The sequence below is a fragment of the Actinia tenebrosa genome, unplaced genomic scaffold, assembly GCF_029948245.1.
Source record: "Actinia tenebrosa isolate PJP-AT-01 unplaced genomic scaffold, QUT_ActTen_1.0 PGA_scaffold8__29_contigs__length_14323225, whole genome shotgun sequence".
NCBI classification, from domain to species: Eukaryota; Metazoa; Cnidaria; class Anthozoa; order Actiniaria; family Actiniidae; genus Actinia; species Actinia tenebrosa.
Window position 1 is genome coordinate 4604889 of NW_028292585.1, and position 21681 is coordinate 4626569.

Genomic DNA, 21681 nt, shown 5'->3' on the forward strand with positions numbered 1-21681 from the left:
CATAATCTCAGTGCCTAAACTGACAGTGAAATAACTTGATTTCGTATCTCCATCTACCATAGTCTGTTGGTATCACAGGCACTTTAAATGCTTAAAACAGAGAAATAAGAAAATAAAAGTCACTACGCCCCATATCTATTCCTGATGAACCTTAATACTTTAAATCAAAGAGAAGCATTTATGATTGAGTGTTGAGTTTCTCGTCTGGAATATTTATGAATTTTGCGTGATGCCAAAGTCACGGAATGGTGGCTCGCGCATAGAAGTATGAACAGGAAACGCTATTATAGTTGAACCTTAACTTTTCGAGAAGGTCTATTATTAGTCGTACTTTTGTTTAACCACATGGCCCACAATGGTAATGCCGTCATTCGTAGCTCGTCACGAAGGAGGGATTTTTAATTGGCTTCGTTCATTACATTCACCTTTTTTCAACTCTACAAAAATGCCTACCCTTGAAACGACGAAAATAAGTCCAATGAAAAAACACATTGTTGACTAAACAGTCTTGATAATAATAAATACTTATAGAGGAGAAAAAAGAATGGAAGAGGATGGGAAATAGAAAAGAAGGAGGGGAGTTTTTTTGCCGGCTCACCTGTGAATGAATCACGTGACAGTAAGGTAGCCTCGATCGCGAGCTGTTCCAATACTCTTTACCTGTTGGATTTATTGACATCAAACTCGACTTTTTCCTCGAATTTCCATCAAAAATGACTAATTAATGGAATTCCTGGAGTTGGATTGTCTCAGGATATCATTAAGCAAGGCTAATATTATTGCTTTTAGTGACATGGCTGTCTTAGATGACCGTTATACTCAAGCAAAGTCCATCGAGTGTTTGGAGCTTATCAAAGTCAAGTCTTCTTCAAATTAAGACTCTCTTCGATTCTTCAGCATTTTTTACTGTTTTTGTCTAAATCCAAAGAACCATGGCTTCTGTTAAAGTTGCTGTAAGAGTCAGGCCTCTAAATAAAAGGTAAGAAAACGATTTATGGCTCGACATGTTATTCTTTGTGTCGTTGTCGAAGTGAAAGTCGAGGTGTTGGAAGAAAGTTACCTTTGAGGAGAAAATAAATCAGTTAATTTGTTTATCTTGTAAAATAGAGAACTGGATATGGAAGCAAGGACTATTATCGAGATGGAGGGCAAAAAGACACGGATTTATAATCTAAAGGTAAGAAAATACAGCCTTTATGCCTTGAGCTAGTAATGCAGAACCATTTACAGTATATTCTGGAACCTCCATCTTATATAAACACAGAAAGATTGTATCAATAATCGTCATAATTAAGACTAGTTTTAAATCTTGTTGTATTGTTTACAGGCTACTACAGGAGAGGGAGAACGAAAACAGCAAGTCAAGGATTTCTCGTTTGATTATTCATACTGGTCTGCAGATTCTAATTCCAGTCATTTTGTAACGCAACAACAAGTAAGGAACGAAGACAACCTATTGTTTGTGATATTATTGTTTTGTTATTGCGTACTAGATAATGGTGAAAAAACATGCTTGATTTACCTACGAAAGATTTTTGATTTCACTTTCACTTTAGAATACTTTATATTCTAATGTTAATTTAAATTCATGTTTGTGTAGCTATAGGGCTGTTGAACTCCTTTTCAAAAATGTAACACCCTAGCTTGGATTATAATATATTTACAGGGTATTAATGAGCTAAAAATTGTGCTGGAAGGCATTACATTCCTGGATTATATTGGAAGCATAAAGCGTGTTGCAATTATATAAAAAAACCCCGGTGTTATGGCAAAATTCTTGAGTGTTTAGAGTGAGTTGCAATGTCTTTCGATACGTGACTCGAAAAAGAATGAATAATTTTTGAATATATAATGCAACATTGCGATCCATGTTTAGATGTGAGTATTAGATAAAATATTGAATATTCTAGTTTCAGATCTGTTGTAGCTGGTGATTAGTTGTATTAACGTAAAGTTTGGAATTCTATCCAGATTGTCTTATGTACATCATAAATGAGAAGAATTCTTGGATGTAGATGTAAAAAATGAGGAATGCATAAAACCTCAATATAAATAGAGATTAGCATCATAATTTGTTATGATTTTGTTCATTGAACACACATGCAAATTAGTCATTTGACTGGGATTTGACGGGAAGAATGAGATTAAAAAAACCCCAAAATATACCATCTGTTGTAATAGACAAAAATTAATTAAAGTGACAAAAATACAATACTTCCTGTTGCAAAAAACTTATTTTTGACACATTTTGTTTACTAATATCGTCTGGTGCAAGCTTTCTGCTGACATATATAGTCTGGTTCAAGCTTTCTGTCATTTCAAGAATAAGGATAATAATAATATAGAAAAACTATATTTAACTACACATTGAGGAAATTGCATATTGTAGGCATTCTTCGGCTTACATTTTTAAATTATTATAGCTAATTTTATTAAGCTAAATATATTTAAGAATAACCATAAGGGGTTTATATTTGTTGATTAATGTTGGTACGTTGAAGACCTGTCAATTGTGTTTGTGGGGGGAGGGGTGTGGAAAGGTTTGCAATGTGTTATAGGAACCTCACTATTAGGTTATAAATTTATTTCAAAAAAAACATAAAAGTATTTGCATTCTTGGGTTAAGTTGGGATTGCAGTGCATTGTGGGACTCTTAGGGGACATATTTTAAAGATACATTCATTTTTTACTTAAAACATTTATACAGTGCACTGCAATGCCAACTTGACCCACTTATTCCTCAACCTTGAAATGGCTTATTCTGGAGTGAATAAGATACTGGCATATGCATGGATAAGGTCCAGGAAATATTTTCCCACCATTGGAGGAGGGGAGGGGAGGGAGGGAGGGATAGATATTTATCTAAAGACACACAAAGGTATCTTGTCAGCACTGCACTATATTTAAAAGAGAGTTTCTGTTAAAGCATGGAGTGTACATAATCATGATGAAATGAATAATTAAATATCTGTGGTATATTGTCATCTAGGTGTACAATGACCTTGGTATGGACGTCGTCAAGTCAGCATTTGAAGGTTACAACAGCTGTATATTTGCATACGGTCAGACTGGTTCAGGAAAGACGTACACCATGATGGGACATGGAGGAGATGATGGGCTGATACCACGGATCTGTGAGAAAATGTTCAAACAGATGAAGAAAAACTCAGATGTTGATTCAGGTGTTTCCTTCAGGACTGAAGTCAGTTTCCTGGAGATTTACCAGGAAAAAGTGCGAGACTTGCTTCGACCACCTGTCAAAAATCGTCCTGTTCACTCACTGCGGGTCCGAGAACACCCAAAAGAGGGTCCTTATGTACAAGGTAGGATACCATTAAAATGCAGTTGCCATGACAATGATGTCATTCAAAGATAAAGTAAGTCATTGTTTGATGGCGATACATAGATTCCCCATGATCCCTTGAAACAAGAATATGTTTAACGAAGAAAAAGTGATTGCTCCTCACTTCAGTACCTGGAAAATTGTTGTGTTACTCATTAAAAGATCAGTGCATATTTAGCAATCTGTGATTAATATTATTTATTATTTTACAGACCTCACAAAGCACTTGGTGTCTGACTTTGGTGCTATAGAGCACCTAATGCAGCAGGGAAACTCCCACAGGTATAATAATATAAATACTGGCTATATATGCTGGTCTTATTATCTTATCTTAACTTCTCAGGCAGATACAGGGATGTTAGCTCGGAAGAGATCCATGGCTACAGAATAACCCCCTTTGACATCAGACTACAATGTTTCCAAATGAAAAAAAAAATTTTTTTGGAATCCCTCTTAGGCAAAATCAGGCATTTGTGGCTGTTCTTTCGTGATAATAATAATAATAATAATAATAATAATAATAATAATAATAATAATAAATAAATTCTTATATAGCACACTAAGCTGTACAATAGAAGAATTATTGATAATAATGATCGTGATTAGCTAAGTTTATGATACAAGCATGCCCCAACATTTAAACAAAGATTGATTTAATGTTACTAATTGACCTAAATCAGAACTGTATTGTACTATTGTGTATAGAGTGACTGCTAGTACTGGTATGAATGACGTCAGTAGCCGATCTCATGCTATCTTCACCATGAACTTTACTCAGGTAAGTAGTATACATGGCAGTCATTGTTTTCTAGAATTTCGATTGTTGTGATGACACAAATTTACATTACTCTATTTTTTCTAGAGCTTTATTCAAAATATATACTTATTTCTTTAAATTGATTGCAGGCCAAGTTTGATATGGATATGCCATGTGAAACTACAAGCAAAATGAACCTGGTGGATCTGGCAGGAAGGTAACAAACAAACTAACAGATTTAGATATGCATTCACTTGTTATTTCCCTTTTCAAAGGGTATGTTTATGCTTATTGTTCTGGGTGTTGTGTTGCAGTGAAAGAGCAGATGCCACAGGGTTGACAGGGGAGAGACTGAAGGAAGGGGCCAACATCAACAAGTCTTTAGTTACACTTGGAACAGTTATCTCTGCTTTGGGTAAGGCTAGCTTTCCTTCTCATCCAACTATTCATTTGTCTTTCCTTCCATCCATCCGTACGTCCATCCACGCATTCATCCATCCATCCATCCATCCATTTATCCAATTTATTTTTCTCTGTTTTTATATTTTGTTCAATAAATAAATCTTAGTAACCTTGCTTCCCATCTCACCTATTTCAAGTGGTAAGACTACCACAAATGTAACACTCGGTATATATCTTATTCCCTTGTAGCTGATGCTTCTACTGCACATGGTGGACATCACAAGTTTGTTCCATACAGAGACTCAGTACTAACCTGGTTACTGAAGGACAGTCTTGGAGGCAACTCAAAGACTGTCATGATTGCTAGTAAGTACTATATAGCCCATTCATCTACCCATTCATCTACCCATTAATCTAGCTATCCATTTGGCCATCCAATGAGTAGATGAATGGAGTAACCTTTGTATCTTTTGATGTAACTCTTTTTCGATAATGAATTTGTCTTTGGTAAAGGTAAGGTGGATGTAAGATCCACTGAAGATGCTGGTGACAACCATCTTCAGTGCCCGTGCCCCATCTACAGGGCCCACAGTAACTGGCTGTGCTGTTATAGTGAACCTGCCCTCACGGGGAAAAATCATAAATTGGCCAACTTTTTTATGAAGCCTTGACTTCTTTCTTTGTCCTTGTGTATTTTGCCTAAGGTATATTTTAAATTAAAGTTTAAAGATAAGTAAATTGTTAATGTTTGGTGCGTTTTTGCAGCCATTTCTCCTGCTGATGTCAATTATGCAGAGACAATGAGTACACTGAGATATGCAAACAGAGCAAAGAATATCATCAACAAACCAACTATTAACGAGGTATTGGTTGTACTGATTATTATTGTCATCAAGCTAGTATTATCATCATCATCATGAGCAGCAGCAGTATTATCATCTTGAACATTATCATTTTCATCATCATGATCATCAACATCATTATCATCAATCAACAATAACATGATTATTGTCCATCATCAACATCATCAACATCATCATCAACATCATCATCATCATCATCACCATCATCAACTTCATCATCACTATCATCATCATCCATTTTGATTTTGAAATTGGAATAATGTTTTGAAAACTTTTTGTCTTTTCCCAGGATGCCAATGTGAAGTTGATAAGAGAATTAAGAAGTCAAATAGAAAAACTCAAGGCCATGATCAGCCCAGTGAGTACATTTTACTCTGCATCTTATCCTTTAAATAAGCTTAAAACCAGTTGATGATATTATATTCGCAGGATCTTCTTGGTGAAGGAGAGCTGGCTGCGGCTAAAAAACTGTCAGAAAATGAAGCAAGGGTGATGCAACTGACTGATAAGTGGAAGGATAGATGGAAGGAAACACAGAAGATTCTAGAGGTATCCCATTTCATTTCCACTCCTTAGTCCCATTCATTTCTCAGTATTTGAGGTGAATTACATTCAACCTATAAACATGGCTTCCATACTGAAGCAATTTGATTGGATGATGCACGTATTCCTGTTTTCTGATTCTCAAAGGTGACATCACCTTTCGTACAACTGTCCATAGAACATCGTACGCGGAATGGACGCAGGAACACGGTGCGATATCAATAATATAACAGTGCGCACTAACTGTCCAATCAGAGTCAAAGTTCTCGCGTTCATGACTACAGCACGCGTGCCGTTAGTTTTACGCAATTTCATAAGATAACTGTTATAAATCTCGCTTTGTGATTGGTTTGGAGCGCGTGCTTTATGAGAGCACACAGCACGCGCGCGCATTTTCCGTGGCGTAATTCCTAACCAAAATAGCGGTTATTGTAAATTGTATTTTGTAAAAGAAATAAAAAACTTGCTTGCTGTGTGCAGTTATAAAGCACTTGGGGATTGACAGAACACTCAAGAAATGTCGAGAAGCAATCCGCTACGTGTCGTGCTTCTCCTAACACTTCTCTCGCGTTCTGCCAACCCCCGCGTACTTTATAACTGAACACAGCACGCGCGCGAGTTTTTCTGTTTCTTCAATATGAACCTACGCTGTGCAAATTTGAAGATATTTATTCTATTTGGGTTTTTCCGTAGGAGAGAGAAATGAGGCTGCAACAAGAGGGTGTTGGGATCAAGATGGATTCAGTCCTGCCTCACTTGGTGCTGGTAGACGATGATCTGCTCAGCACAGGGATTGTCGTTTACCATCTCAAGGTATGACTCAACCTGCCTGCAAAAAATACAACCGTTCTTTTTAACCAGAACTTGTACGGTGAGCACAACGCATAGTAGCTCTTAAAGGGAAAGATTGTCACGTGAAATCACACGCTGGGTACCCCGTCAAAGTGAAAGATTGTCACCGAATATCATTCCCTGGGTACCCGTCAAATTGAAAGCTCGTCACGCAAAAGCATTCGCTGAGTCCGCTATAGTAAGAAATGTTACTCAAAACTCATACGCTTGGTACCCTTCTAAGTAAAAATCTCCACGAAGTGATACAGAATTTTTCTGTAGGTACGTAAACAATAAAAAAGCGTCACTTTATCCTTATACAAAAGTACGCTGTCGGCATCTCCTTTAAAATTATGGTAGTCTTGGTCACGCTCAGTGTCATTACGTAATTGTGTTTATAATGGTGTTCATGGGAACCAGCATAACTATAGTACAGCCTTTGAATGATGAAAATAGAGAGAAAGAACAAGAAAAATAGCAGACGAGGTCAAGGATTCTATTGATGTTATTATTGTGAATGAAGAGTACATAACAAGCATTCCTGGTATTATTACGCTACAATGAGTCGGAAAAATGAATCAACATACGTTTGAATCGGCTATTTGTTTAGGAACAATGACAAAAGCATATATTACGAAGACTACACCAAACATTAACATTTACTGTAGCCGATTTGGCAATCTCTTTGCATACATAAACAGCAAAGAGATTTTTGCTTAGCTTCTAAAACCCTGATCAAAACTTTAGAAAGTCTTTTAAGTTTTAGATTATTTTAACAGTATTTCAAGTTGTATAGTTTTATTTTTAATGTTTTATTGCCGTTTTTTTGGGATGGAGTTGGAAGAGTTTGCAAAGTTTCTCGCTCCGTACCTCAAGGTTAAACACTCATGACATGACGAACGTTCTTCTATGCTTATTGCTTCTTGTTTAAGTAAATATATTCGCTAACTTTACATTATTTCTGTTGACAGGAAGGGAAAACTTCTGCAGGACATGCGGATGATCGCAAGAAACCAGATATAGGTATAAAATACTTGAATATATTGGATATACTATAAATGTAATTGAAGCACTTTACCGAGAAATGATGTACAACATAAACTAATTATTACAATACCTTACTAAGAATATAACACCAATAGACTTTATACTTAGATATCACGAAGATATTATTATCGTAATGCTGTTGTATAAGTATTATTTGCTCTGGTTTATTTTTATGACGGTCATTTATTATTAATGTTGTAGTATTTAGTATTCAGAGTTTGATGTGCAAGAACTGCATACTTCATTAATTTTTCATAGATTATTATTATCACCTCTGAATTTCTGATTAACACAATTGCCAGTAATTAGCCAAGAGAATCGCTAAGTTTTCATTCATTTATTCTGGCATTGAAATCCTGTAAAAACGCATTGAAGTTTCTTTAGCAATTAACTTGCTACAGTCAATGTTTTTCATTGGTTTTGACAATCGACGTAGAAAACGTAGAGAGAGGAAAAAAAAATGAATACATATTTATTGTATTTCCAATAGTTTATTCTTGTTCTTTATTGTTGTTGCTTATCTAGTGATCAGTGGGCCTGAGACAAATATCGAACACTGTATATTTGAACACAACTCTAAAGATAAGGTTATGCTCAACCCGCTTGACTCGATGTGTTTCATCAATAACAGCCGTGTATCTAAACCAACAAGACTGTTTCAAGGTAACAGATTGTACGCCTACCAAATACAGGATGCATTAAGGAGAGCGCGCTAGTTGCGATTGTCGTGATGACAGGGGTTTTGAAGAAAGGTAGAGCGCAGAATATTTCCTACGACGATCGCGCACAATTCCAGAGGTGGTTATCCATTGGAAACGTTAGCGCGCAGAACTGCGTTGAGCAGGTGAAGCGATGAGCGCACTCTTCGTGTCGTTCCAATCTTGTTGCGCGATGTAATGGCCACAGATTTGGCAGTGAAAACTGTTACATGTCACCCTCAAATCTGTCGCTGAAGTTGCTAGCTGTACTTTTCGGTACGATTTGCGGCAAAGCTCTAACACAGTTACGAGTCAAATCAAATGGATTTATTATTTCCCTGTTTTGTCCTGCTTAGCCGTCTTCTCAAGGCTAAGACTGATGTGATTGATTGCAGGTGACGTCATAATTCTTGGACAAACCAACGTGTTTAGGTTCAATCATCCTAGAGAGGCTGCGCAACTGAGAGAAAAGAGAAAGGTAAGAAGACTACATTTGTCATCATTGACGATGATTATTGAAGGATTTTCCATCTTACCGTCTTGACATAGACCCTATATGATGAAATAATTGCAACTGTTAAAGATACTATTAATTAAAATTCGCACAGAAGAATTTAAAGTTTAAACTTTTTTAGTTCTAAATGTCTAAAAAAACTTTGAATGAACTCTACAAAGATTTAAAACTAGATGTTTGACTGAAGACTATCTACTGTATTACGATCTACGTACGTACTCTTATCTCTTTTCTCGCTCTTCATTGATGAAGGTAGATTTCATGTGAATGGGAAACGTTCCGGTCTGTGTTTTGATTGGTTGATGTCTGTGTGAGTGCCTTGTGATTGGTTCAAAGATGAAGCCATTTGAGGGTCAAGGTACCATGAATGGCTTCCGTGTGGTATGGCGGTTTTTGTAGTCTTGCCTTGTGATTGGTTCAGAGAGCGAAAATTCTTGAACACGACTGAGACAAGAAACATTTCCCCCACTAACATCCAACTAACAATAATTGTTGTGCCTTTCTTTCTATTCCATCGTCTAATTGATGCTAATATTATCATGGTTCGCCCTCTTTATTGGTGTGATTACAGTCGGTAAGTTGTAACCATATTTGATGCTAATAAATATTAATCAATCTAATTATACATGCGCAACCTTCTGACGGGAACCCTGTGTGCCTTGTGCTCCGCGTAGTCCTGATTTTATTGTTCAGTTTGAATCCCATTTAAATGTATAGTGAGTTGATAACGATAAAGCAGCCTTTAAAACATAAAAGATTTAACATACGATTCTTGTTACTTGAGTCCGCGTTCCTTCTGGTCTCCGCGCAAGAAACAATAAACACTGGGCGATTATATTAAAATCCGGATGCAACGCAGGCCATGGGCGATCAATCAAACTGCTGTCGGATTTTGATTGGCTATTGCAGAAATGAATGATTATGAAAAACGATCAAACCAGAAAAACTGGTTTTCTTTATTTTTCACTTTTTCGATTTTTTACTCGCTGACCAAAAGGAGTGCAGGCGCAGGGTAAAGTAATAAAGGTCTAAACAAACATAAAATATAAATGTAAAATTGACTACTGTGCCAGTAACAAGATTGAGCTTAAGGCGCGATTACACGTTGCTAGACGAGTTGCTCCGTGTAATAGTGCCTTTGGTTAAGATTTTTTTCTAACGAATTTGTCGTCTACAGTCTTCGATCAGTGGACTTGCGTGGTCAACCAAGTTCCGTAGTGAGACAGACCTGTTCAGATCAACAGGGTAAGAAATGTAATATCTAGACAACCGGGTTACTTGTGTTATGAAGGGAGGAAAGGAAAGGAGACTAAGGCGTTGATGAAAAGATCAAGAGATGATTCGCATGGGGGTTAGGGGGTATTTGCGTTGTTTATTTCCAGTCCTTTTCTTTTACATTTTACCACAGGGTAACCATTATAAGGTTTTTTATCCTAACAATTTCTGTTGTTTTCTAGTGAAAAGCCTCTGTCCGTGGAGCTAGAGAAGGCCAAGTAAGTCCAGTAATAGTATACCCTGTAGTATACCCTGGATGTACCAGACCTCTTCTGTCTCCTCCAGTATTCGAAGAGCGGGAGACTGGATACCAGTTGCTTTTCCTCGCGTTAGTCAAAGTCTTAGAGCTAGAAGCACTGGAGTGCGGAAGGTTTTGGAACCCAGGATATAGACGGCACCACTATATTAAGTTTAAACTATTATAATATTATAAGTTAAACTATTATTTGGTTACCATAGGTACGAACTGGAGCAGCAAAAACAGATGGAAGGTCAAAAACTGGAAGAAATGAGGTATGAACTACCCTCCCCTCCCCTACCGCTACATTTCCTCCCGCCTCCCTTATTTAAGTTGTTGTTTAATCCTTACAGGACTGAGTTCGAAAAGCAAATCCAAGACGAGGGAGTTCGACTAGAAGAAATGAGGTAAGTCAGTATAACGTTGTATTGGGATACCTGTGGTTTTTATTCTCATCAGTAACCTACATATTGCTGTAGAGCCGAGCTGGAACGACAAAGAAAACTGCATTCAATGGAAGCGCAGAACGTCGAGGAAGCAAGGTAATTATCTTAATTAGAGTATTCTATGGCTGGAGATGGTCTCTTTTAGAAGGACAATTCGCTTAGGGTCGGTTAGGAAGGTGGTCGCTTAAGAAAGTGGTCCTCACGATACTTTTTCATTTTCAGGAAACGAGTGTCTGACATGGAGAAAAAACACGAAACAGCGGAACGCGATAGAACGAAGCGTGAAAAAGAACTGACAGAAGAGATCGAGAAAAGAGACACGGACATCAAAACAGTACGTGAACAACTCGTGAAGCTGCGTAACGAAAGTGAGCAGGCAAAACAACAAGCAGACGACGTGTTAGGTGCTTTGAAAGATAAAATACGAAAACAGAAAGAAGAAGAAATGGTGCAGTTAAACCAGGATGTCAAGAGGATCGTCGAGCTTGAGGCAGAAATGAATGGGATGCAAGAACAGGTTGAAAAGGAACGAAAAGAGATGAGAGAAAAATGGGAAATTGAATCTCGTAGTATCAAAGAACATAAAGAAATCCTGATGAACACTAAGAAAGATTACGAACAGAAATTTAATTCGTTGGAGGAATCAAAACAAGAAACGAAGCACGAGAAGGAGAAGTTCGAAAAAGAGAAGCGAGAAGCTTTGATTAAAATCCGCGAGACCGAACGTAACCTAGAAGTGCTCATAATACGACGAGAGAATGCTTTAGCTATAGCAGAGAATGATATGTTGAAGAGAAGAGAAGTGGTAGAAATGGAAATGGCAGAGAATCGAGCTGAACTGGAAGAGGAAAGAAGGAAACTTGTCGATAAGATGGAGGAACATGAAGTAATGTTGGACCACGCGGCAGATAAACTCGCTAACGCACAAAATACACTAGAAACTAAAACAAGAGAAGAAAACAAAAAGATCGATGCTGCTAAGAAACGTTTTGATGAACTTCAGCAAAGTTTAGCCCATTCGGCGAAGAAAGCAGAGGAGGATTTACGAGAAAAGCGGCGCAAGTACGACGAGGTTTCCGAAAAACGTCAACAGACGATTGATAAAGAAAGGAAAGCACTTGATTCCTTGCGAGGAGAATTGTCTGTCATGGTAGAAGGACTGAGCGAATCTACGGGTAATGACAGAAAAGAGTTAGAAAAACAAATCCAAAGTAAACAATCAAGATTAGACCAGCAACAGGTACAGTTAGATGTGTTAGAAGCAGAAGACAAAAACATCTCAGAGGATATCGAGAAGGAGTTTGAAGAAGAGCTTGAGCGTATACAAGCGAAGGCACGACAAGACCAAACAGCTATGGAACTAGAACGACTAAGCTTAGAAGAACTACAAGACGCCAAGAATATCAAACTACAAAAAGAGGAAAGAGAACTTAAAGACGCGCAAAAGGAATATAACGAGATGAAGATGATGTTGAATAACAATAGAAAGCAATTGGCCGATGTAGAAGTGAGGTCGGACAGAGCAGCTTCGCTTGGTGAGCAGCGTTTATTAGAAATATCTAAAGCACTAGAGGAAAAACTCACAGGTACTACACAACATGATGAAGTGTACAAGCTACGAGAACGTCGAATACATCTGAAGGAAATAGATGTCGAAGGAAAGGTAGAACTTGCCGAGCAGCAAGAAAAGATAAGCAACGATGCCGATAATATTAATGGAGACATAAAAAGACTGAGTTATGAGTTAGAAGAGAAGGGCAAAGCTAAAGAGAAGTTAGAAACAGAGTTGAAGGAATTGATAGCAAAGTTTTCGCGTGAAAGAAATGAAGAAAGCGCTACTCTCGATGCAATGAAAGAAAACATTCAGGATATGGAAGAAGAGGCGAACCTATCGAGGAGTTTGACTGAAAACCAGATAGTATGTGGCATCGTCAAAACCGGTGATGTGGCGGTCGAGCAACTCCTTCAGAAAGAGAGAGACAAGTGAGTACTGAATGCGCTTAGTTTTTACCCCGTGTGTGAAACCTCCCATTCTAACAGTGTTGAAGGACTATGGGTGACGTCACGTGGAATCACGTGGGTTCGATTCCTGGCTGTGCCAAATAAGTGAGTTGAGTTCGTTTGATGTGTTGATCTCTCCCATGAGGGGTTTTTCTCCGGTTTTCTTCCCTCCGTAAAAGTCAACGTCAACTTTGTGCCCCTACTTCGAAGATAACCAATACTGTTTTTCCCATTGATTCTAAGGGGTGCACCCCTCCCTGGGTTAAATTTGTGCGCAGCACCCCTCCCTGAACAAAATCCTGGATCCGCCACTGAATAAAGAATGTAAGTGGTAAAAAAAGAATGTAGTGGAGTGAACCTTACGGACGGCTCCATACAGGGAATGATGGTTGTAAGCAAGATATAAATAAATATAAATGTATCCGTTATAATATTTAGGGTCAAAGCTGAAATGGAAAGTAAAATAAAGGAATTGGAAAAAAGACAGAAACAAGAAATGGAAGAATATAAACAGCACCAAACAAACGCGTTAGAGAAACTCGAGCATGAAAGAATAGAGCTGGAAAAACAAAAAGAGGAACTAGAAAAAGAGATGCGGAAAGAAAAGATAGCACTTAACGAGGAGAGAAGAATGCTGGAGCGAGATAAGTTTGAGGACATTGATTTGATTATTAAAAATAAAGAGGAAGAGATTGAAGATTTGAAAGAAAAGGCACAACAAGAGATAGATGAGCTGAGAGATCGACTCGACGAGACGGAAAGGTAATTTATATAAATCAGATAATATCTTAGTTATCAGCAACTACGCCGGGTCAGTAACATAGAGCTTGGTCTTGGCTTATGCCAGGATTTTCCAAAGGGTGCGGGGCCCGAATCAAAAAATCCGCCATTTTGTTTGAGCCCCAAAACTCCAAGAAAGCATGCAAATATTTGGGGAGCGCCTCGCAGGGACCTCTAGTCCGTATGGCTGCGTATCACTAAATGGATTTGTCGTTTATGTTTTAGGGAAGTCTGCCAATTACACGAAAAGTTGACTGTTTATACATCGATGGCTGTAAGTAAACAGATCGATCACTGGTTGGGTGTCTAATAAGAGTGAAAAAATTTGGACATTCCAGGAGTAAGGGAAGATTTTTCCACTCAGTATTACTTTCTTGATTAGAGATGGTGTTGTTGTTGTGGTGGTGTTGTTGTTGTTGTTGTTGTGGTGGTGGTGGTGGTGACGGTAGTGGTAGTAGTGATAATGAAAAATGGTCGGGGTAGTTGCAGTGGTTGATAGTGGTGATGGTAATAGTGTAAAGGTAGGGGAAGTGGTGGTAGTGATAATGATAATGGAAAATGGTATAGGGGTAGTTGCAGTGGTTGATAGTGGTGATGGTAATAGTGTAAGGGTAGGGGTAGTGGTAGTAGTGATAATGGAAAATGCTATAGGGGTAATTGCAGTGGTTGATAGTGGTGATGGTAATAGTGAAAGAAAGAATGATAGAAAGTGGTAGTTTGTTAGCTGATAAAGTACCATGTTATATTATTGCCATTCTACAGAGTATGAATGTACCTAATGGTAATGACGATGAGCTGATGGCAGATGGGGAAGTTATGCAATACATGTATCAAGATGAGGTAACCTAGAGACAAAGGAGAAATTATTATTCCTTCACTGTTAGAACTGGCTTACAAACAATATTAAAATAAACAAAAACAGTTCTTATGACTGAAGTCGCTTGCAAAGCACAGCAGTCTCTTTCTTCTTCTCTGTTTTTTTAACAGCAATATAAACCTGGGCCCGGTTGTACAAAGGGTGGATAGCGCTATCCGACGAATAAATCCTTACCCAGTCGATGTTGTTATCCAATAGATTTATCCACTGGATGAGATTTATACGTTGGATAGCGCTATCCACCCTTTGTACAAGCGGGCCCTGACATGTTTGTTCACTGTCCTTATTCTTCCCTTCAAAAAGCAGATATCGATCTGACAGTGTCTTGGAACATAATAATAATTTTATATAATATTTTTGATTCCAGAATGAAATATATAGTAGTAACCTAAGCCTAACAGGATCCGTCACACCACCTCGTATCACCCCTCCCCCAACACCTGTCAATAGGTTCCTGACGTCTGTCAACAACAGGAGAAATAATCAAATCGATGTACAAATACCGCGCTATATCTTACGAGGACTGGGGCGAGACTCTTACCACGTGTTCGAAGTGAAGGTAATTATGCATGGACAATTCTTTCCGCACCCACCCCTCCCCCGGTCTATTATTGATACTTTGTCTGTTGATGTGTTCAGGTTACTATAGGAGGAGAGACGTGGTCCGTGTACAGAAGATATCAAACATTCTTTCCGCACCCACCCCTCCCCCGGTCTATTATTGATACTTTGTCTGTTAATGTGTTCAGGTTACTATAGGAGGAGAGACGTGGTCCGTGTACAGGAGATATCGAAGATTTAGAGAATTACACAATACGATGAAAAATAGTTATAGGGAGGTAAGGTTACATCTTCATTGGTTCTGTAATCCAGGGGAGACCTTATTGGAAGTATTGTTTTAGGAAGAGGAGAAAACAGGTTATTTGTTGAGCCTAGTAGGAGTGAGGGGTGACACCCCCTGCCCATCATGGGAAATCAAGGATTACGCACCAGCATTTATTCTGTACGCTGTCATGATATATATCAGACAAGTAAGAAAAAAACAACAGGGATCACACAAACCTCCTTCTCCAAGGTTAAAAACTGAACCAAATTCAATGGCTATGAAGTGCTCATTGAACTATGGGTAGTGCCCAGCCTCCCATAGACCGCCCGCGCACCATAACGGTGTGTCCGTCCTTTTTTCACAAATGTACACGTCTGTATTAGTAAATCTGTCATATCATGTCACTAAATTACGTGTTGGTATTTTGACAGATTGGAGAACTGGACTTCCCAAATCGACGATTTTTTGGAAATCGGGCTGAAGAGTTTGTACGAGCACGGCGCGCGCAGCTAGAGGTGAGTTGAAAAAAACAAGAACTAATCACAGGCAGCCCAGTTAATCCTGGTACGTTACGTCATTATGAAACTGGGAGTAACAGTATGTAAGACGCATTTTATATCCTCCTCTCCCCCTCATAGTTGATGATATAACGTCCTTTACTTGGATCTCCAGGCATACCTCAAGTCCTTCATCAATCTATGTACCGATTTCCGAGACTGTCCTGTGTCAGCATCCTGTGGAAGACCGCTGTCCAAACGTGACTTGTGCGACTTCGCTCCATTTTTTAAACAGGGAATATTCGAACAGACCAAACATTACAGTTGAGCGTATTTTAAGGAATATTTTATGCAATCTTTAAAAATATAAGTGTACATAGAATCACGACATAAATTATTTGCTGCTCGGACAAAATTTAAATGTAACGTTGCGTGACATTACTATGAGTTACGTAAGGTCATAGTTGTAATAATCGTGTGTTTGTAACGCAATACTACTAGTTTGACAACCTATGATGTACAGTGCATATATTTTTATAAAAATTGTGGGAGTTTTGCTTCCTTAATGTACTTATTCTTTTTATAAAAAGAACATGGTATTTTGTCATAGGACACTAACCACTAAAAAAATGCTCTTTTGCTTTACTCATAGATATATCAAACACCGACCTAAATATTAACGAAACAGTTGTATTTTACATAGAGTACATAATAATTCTGCAATTTTACACGAACAAATTGACTAGAATAATATAAAAATAAAACAATTTCAAATACTTGCGCGCGCATTATTTGTCGTTTTCTTATACATGCCAATCAAACACTCTGATTGGTTCCTTGTGACCGTTTGCTAATGGTACATACCAAGGAACCAGTTACGCCTCTATTTAATCATTTGGTACGACCCGTTTACATGCAGGGATGAGTCCTTAGTGTTTTCTTTCTACGAGGGGACACCACAACAAATGGCTTAGCCCTAGCAGTAGGGGAAAAATGCCTGGTTAGCCACAGATTAGATTTATACAGCATCCAGCATACCATATCCGGGACAAGAAACATCTCTTTCTTACTCTACCACTACTTCTTGACTTCAATAATAAAGTAATAAAATAAGATTAACAAATGCAAAATGACCGCCGTGTGGGGAGAAGTGGCTCCAAGCTCCAGGCTACCACAACAACTCGCGTAGACCTGAATTCAAGTGAAGTGATTATCAAAAGGTTATCTCTGTGTTGGTCTCACGAAATGCCAACCGCATTGAATAAATAATACAAAACTTCCGTTCTATCTTCTGCTATCAATTATTCAGTTCAAATGCCTTGTAAAAATGACTTATTTAAAATCTATTTTATAACGCTTGTTATTTTATTAGACTCTTCTCTAAAGAAAATCTTAAAATATTGATCATCTTAAAGCTTTTAAATACATTTTTCTTTATCTCCGTTTTGCGCTCAGAGTCTAGAGTCTGTCTGGGAAAGATAAGAAAGACCAAACCCTTGTTTTAAAGCTAGCTGCGCGCGGCAAAACACCACTCGAAAAACCTTTCTGCTTCGAATATGATATTAAATGAAATTCAGTTTTGATGTTATTCATAGAGAACCTGTTTACAGCGCGCGGTATCCAAATGTACAGCTTACGCGTTAAGGTTAAGGACATGGGGCAATCATTTTATTGGTCAGTTTAAGATCACCATCTTAAGCCTGTTGTCTAGATTGGAATGATGTTTGATCCTAAAGACGTCAAAATATCCTACAACTTCCACAAGAACCAATCATATTCGCGTTGTCTGGATATAGATGGACTTCAAGATAAGTTACTCCTAAAAACAAGATCGTTGCGGACCTCCATGTGTTGCTGTAAGTATTAAGGTGTGTCTAGTTGTCTGGTAATTATAAATTAGAAGCTCTTACCATATAAATCTACTGATGGTATGTGGAGTGTAGATAAGGAGTATACTTAGGCGTGAGAATAGAGCTCTTCAAGCCCCCATCAATCCTGCCATATTTAATAAAAACACCGTCGTTTAGGCTAGTCTTTATCTTATACAGACCATATATAGAAAACAAGTAGCCCGATAGGCTACTTAATAAAACAGCACGACAACTCTGGGATCACAGTGGGGGAAGTCATAAAACTCTATTTCTGATCTCAAATTTTTAGTGTCGTCCCAAGGTAACCAAGTAAAGTGTCGCAGCGTATTGTAACCATCTAAAAGGTCAGTTTATGGACCTTATCCAGACAGTTCTACAGCCATACAAGACTGGTTTGTCGGGACTGTTGCGGCATTTCAAGAATGATATTGATACTCATGAATGATTGATATTTTCTTTTTAAGGTCGAAGGAAGAGTTGGCTTACGAGGGCAACAGTTACCGTAGTGTAAGCTGGGTCTGATTGTATTTTGCTTCGAGTAGACCCCACCAAAGCTACACTAGCTCGCTCTCTAAGATGGATGCCGATAAGATTCTGATAGCTACATTCGAGGTTAAAAACTACAAGCCCAATGAAATATCCCTCAAGGTAGAAGGTGGTAAAATATACGTTGATGGCAAACATTTCTCTGAAGGAGAATATGGAACAGAATCGAGCGAATTCCATCGAACTTACGTCCTACCAGAAAGCGTGGAACCTTCATCTGTCTCCTCGCGCGTCTCTTCAGATGGAGTTCTTTACATAGAAGCTTTTAAAAACCCACCGAAAGAAACTGAAGTTGCTCTAGTCGGTTCTTCTCCAACGTCTGGGGACGTGGCGAAGATAGACGATAAGAAATTCACAGTGACCTTAGATGTAAGTAGTTTCTCACCAGAGGAAGTTGTAGTGAAGGTTTTGAACAATGAACTGACAGTCAGGGCTCGGCATGAATCAGAATCGCATGGTCATTTTACTTCACGACAGTTCAACCGCCATTTCGTCCTTCCTAAGGATGTTGACATGGATTCTGTTGTGTCTAAATTGGGCAAGGATGGACGACTTCACATCGAAGCTACGAGGAAAGCGCAGCCTAAGGCATCTGAGAGGAAGGTCGAAATCATTATGGATGAGTAAGAAGAGTAACGTCTCTTAAAGATTAAAAAAAATATTACGAGAAACAGAAAATAATAACAAAAACTAGCTAAAACGATGAAAAAATTCCCTGTAAAATTTAGACAAAACTTTCAACAAGGTAGGACTATAGCACCTTTGGTTTATTCTGGAATGTAAAATCAATATTATAATGATATTCTTCGTGTTTTGGTGTGTAAAACTATTCGTGTTTCATCAAGGTAATTTTCTTCTATCATCGCTCATCATGAGATACAGTAAACAGCTATGTAGCCCCACTTTTTATTGAAATAACTCCACAACAGGGCGTGAGACCAACAACTAAATTTTCAAACTAAACAAGGTACTTCAAAAAGTAAACAGCTTTGACATCGAGGTTACCAGTGACAAATAAAAACCACATTTCCTCAAACAGTGGGATTGTAGTGCTGATTTGAAGAGAAACTTAATTTTATATTCTGCTGGAAAAATCGAATATGATGAATAAAAATAAAAGACTGTCGCTTTGATGTCGTTCTTATGTTGATTTTGAATTTAATATTAATATCTGCGACTAATATACACATTGAAATCTTTTAAGTCTATTTTGATTTATTCATTTTGCGAAATGCGTTGTTTTGGGTATTGAGAGAGCCGTTTGTTGAATAAAACAGAGCTGACTATCCCGAGGCGTACAATTAACGACCAAAGACTATTTTCTACCAAGCGATTAATTTAGTTTTACAGCGCACGCCGTTTTCCGGCCACAGGATTTAATTAACCGCAAGTACCGAGTAAAGTATAAGGATGAAAAGCTTTGAGTCGAATAATGGGCGTTTTGCTTTCATAATTTGTCTGCTTACTCAACCAGAAATAAACTGACGCGGCGGCGACATTTTGATGTCTGAATCAATAATGTGCTACTTTAAAACCACTTTTGTGGTTCTGGTGATTTGGCGGGAAAGCGGCTCAGGTTTAGCCAGCGCCTTCCACCATCAGAAATCCCGGGTACTACAGAATAAAATGCACTATCTCTTATTAAATGGGAGTGCTGGATTTTCTAGAAACTTCTCTCGTAATCCTACACGCTTTGCTACACAAGACAATCCCGTTCTATCTTAAAACTAATCCACATTTTGTGCATAAAGATTTTCGCATGCATACCTCCTGAAAGATTTGGTCAAAGGGTCAAAGAAGACGTGAATCCAAATGTTACTCTATTTAACATAGTACATGTAACAAACCCTTAGTTACAGCACAAATTCAAATACCGCAACACTTCTGTATTCTTTAATACCGTTTCAATTTCGTATAATTGATTTCAAATTAATATTAATTAAAAATTAATACTTATTAAAAAACAATGGAATTGACAGTGCCGTTAACACTTCATTACACTAGGCATTTATCATAGCTCGCTGTAGCGTGAAGCTATTAAGACTAACTTACAGTTTAATTGCACATTGTCACTTTGGGATAATTAATTACCATCGTAATGGTCAGTTTGTATTTTATATTATATAATATCGTGATGCTAGTATCGTTCTCCCGTGAATTATTCGTTCTCTACAACGTTAGTCTCTCGTAATCTTTAACTGCCTTTCTCTGTTCGACGGTATCTGTTCTAGTCTCGGCGCTTCGATGTGTAATTGACCCTGTTTGTCAATACGAGACACTACTTTCGCCATGTCCACGTCTTTGGGCAACAGAAAGTGACGGTGAAACTGTCGAGAACTCGACATTCCTCCTTCTTGCTTCTCACGTACAGCATGCACCGACAGTTCATTCCCTTTTACTTTGACTTCCACTTCGTCTGGGGAAAAATCACTAACATTCAGAGTCACAGCAAACTTCTTGTCATCGGTCCTAGATACGTCCTGTGAGGAACACCCCAGGAGAGCGATATCTAGATCCTGAGTGGGAGTCTTGTACGCTTCAACATGAAGGACACCATCATGAGTTATACGCGATGAAACAGACGAGGGATCAATTCCTTCAGGCAACGCGAAAACCCTGTGGAATTCACTTGTCTCAGATCCATATTTTCCTTCCGAGTGATGTTTTCCATCTACGTGAATTTTTCGATTTTCAACACGAAGTGAAATTTCCTCCGGCCTGTAGTTGGTCACATCTAATGTTGTAATAAGTGTCTTGCCGCTGCTCATAGTGGTTAGTGTTTCGTCTCTCCTACGATTATTCACTCCTTCAGTCTGAAACTATCTTGATTCAACCAGGGTGTGATGTTTTTATACTCTGTCTCGGATTTCTAGAATCCTACCTCTTTTAATGCTAAACATGCCAATCAATATTACTATATTTGTCGAGTGTAATTATCCTGGGTAATTTATGACTGACATTAAGATTTAAATGTTACGTTTCAGGGGTTTTTCAAGATATTTTCCTTCCAGAATGAAGCTGAAGATTCGATTAATCAACTCATCGCTAAATATGGTCTCAGTTGTACCGAAGCTCTCGTCAAGTGGATTCCAGACATCGTTCGAGCGTCTTACTGATTTACAATGTGGTCCTAATCTGGCCAACACTAGGAATACTTATGTCTTTGCTAAAACCTTTTCAGCCAAACAAAATGATCCAATACAACTTGTCGTTTAATTCAACAGAAAATACAAGCTAAATTTTGAGTAAAATAATAAAATCAATTTTCGACGAAGGTTTGAACCTTCAACCTGCCTGCAATGACAGGCGACGATGATAAAAAACAT

The 21681-nt window shown here is 38.1% G+C and overlaps 3 protein-coding genes across 4 annotated transcripts; 2 read left to right on the plus strand and 1 right to left on the minus strand.

The window, feature by feature from the left end:
- The first annotated feature begins 635 nt into the window (after positions 1-635).
- On the plus strand, positions 636-16716 carry LOC116303825 (uncharacterized). The gene is made up of 29 exons (XM_089040986.1): positions 636-979; positions 1108-1177; positions 1328-1435; positions 2990-3323; positions 3556-3625; positions 4049-4121; positions 4250-4317; positions 4415-4515; positions 4752-4868; positions 5268-5365; positions 5655-5723; positions 5795-5914; positions 6602-6721; positions 7711-7762; positions 8312-8449; positions 8880-8962; positions 10176-10243; positions 10456-10491; positions 10733-10786; positions 10865-10918; positions 10991-11053; positions 11180-12940; positions 13397-13720; positions 13964-14012; positions 14501-14578; positions 14983-15174; positions 15365-15454; positions 15873-15956; positions 16114-16716. Exons 1-29 carry the CDS (start codon positions 933-935, stop codon positions 16264-16266), a joined length of 4674 nt encoding a protein of 1557 aa, XP_088897112.1. The 5' UTR covers positions 636-932; the 3' UTR covers positions 16267-16716.
- Positions 16717-17705: 989 nt separating this feature from the next.
- On the plus strand, positions 17706-19488 carry LOC148905008 (heat shock protein 23-like). 2 transcript variants are annotated; one of them, XM_089041000.1, is made up of 3 exons: positions 17723-17794; positions 18099-18153; positions 18274-19488. In XM_089041000.1, exon 3 carries the CDS (start codon positions 18386-18388, stop codon positions 18980-18982), a length of 597 nt encoding a protein of 198 aa, XP_088897126.1. In that variant the 5' UTR covers positions 17723-17794; positions 18099-18153; positions 18274-18385; the 3' UTR covers positions 18983-19488. The 2 variants fall into 2 exon arrangements, with proteins under 2 accessions (XP_088897127.1, XP_088897126.1); XM_089041001.1 differs by lacking the exon at positions 18099-18153 and having other exon boundaries at positions 17706-17794.
- A 744-nt stretch (positions 19489-20232) lies between these two features.
- On the minus strand, positions 20233-21453 carry LOC148905009 (uncharacterized). Its single transcript, XM_089041002.1, has one exon. It carries the CDS (start codon positions 21121-21123, stop codon positions 20533-20535), a length of 591 nt encoding a protein of 196 aa, XP_088897128.1. The 5' UTR covers positions 21124-21453; the 3' UTR covers positions 20233-20532.
- Between the last annotated feature and the right edge of the window lie 228 nt (positions 21454-21681).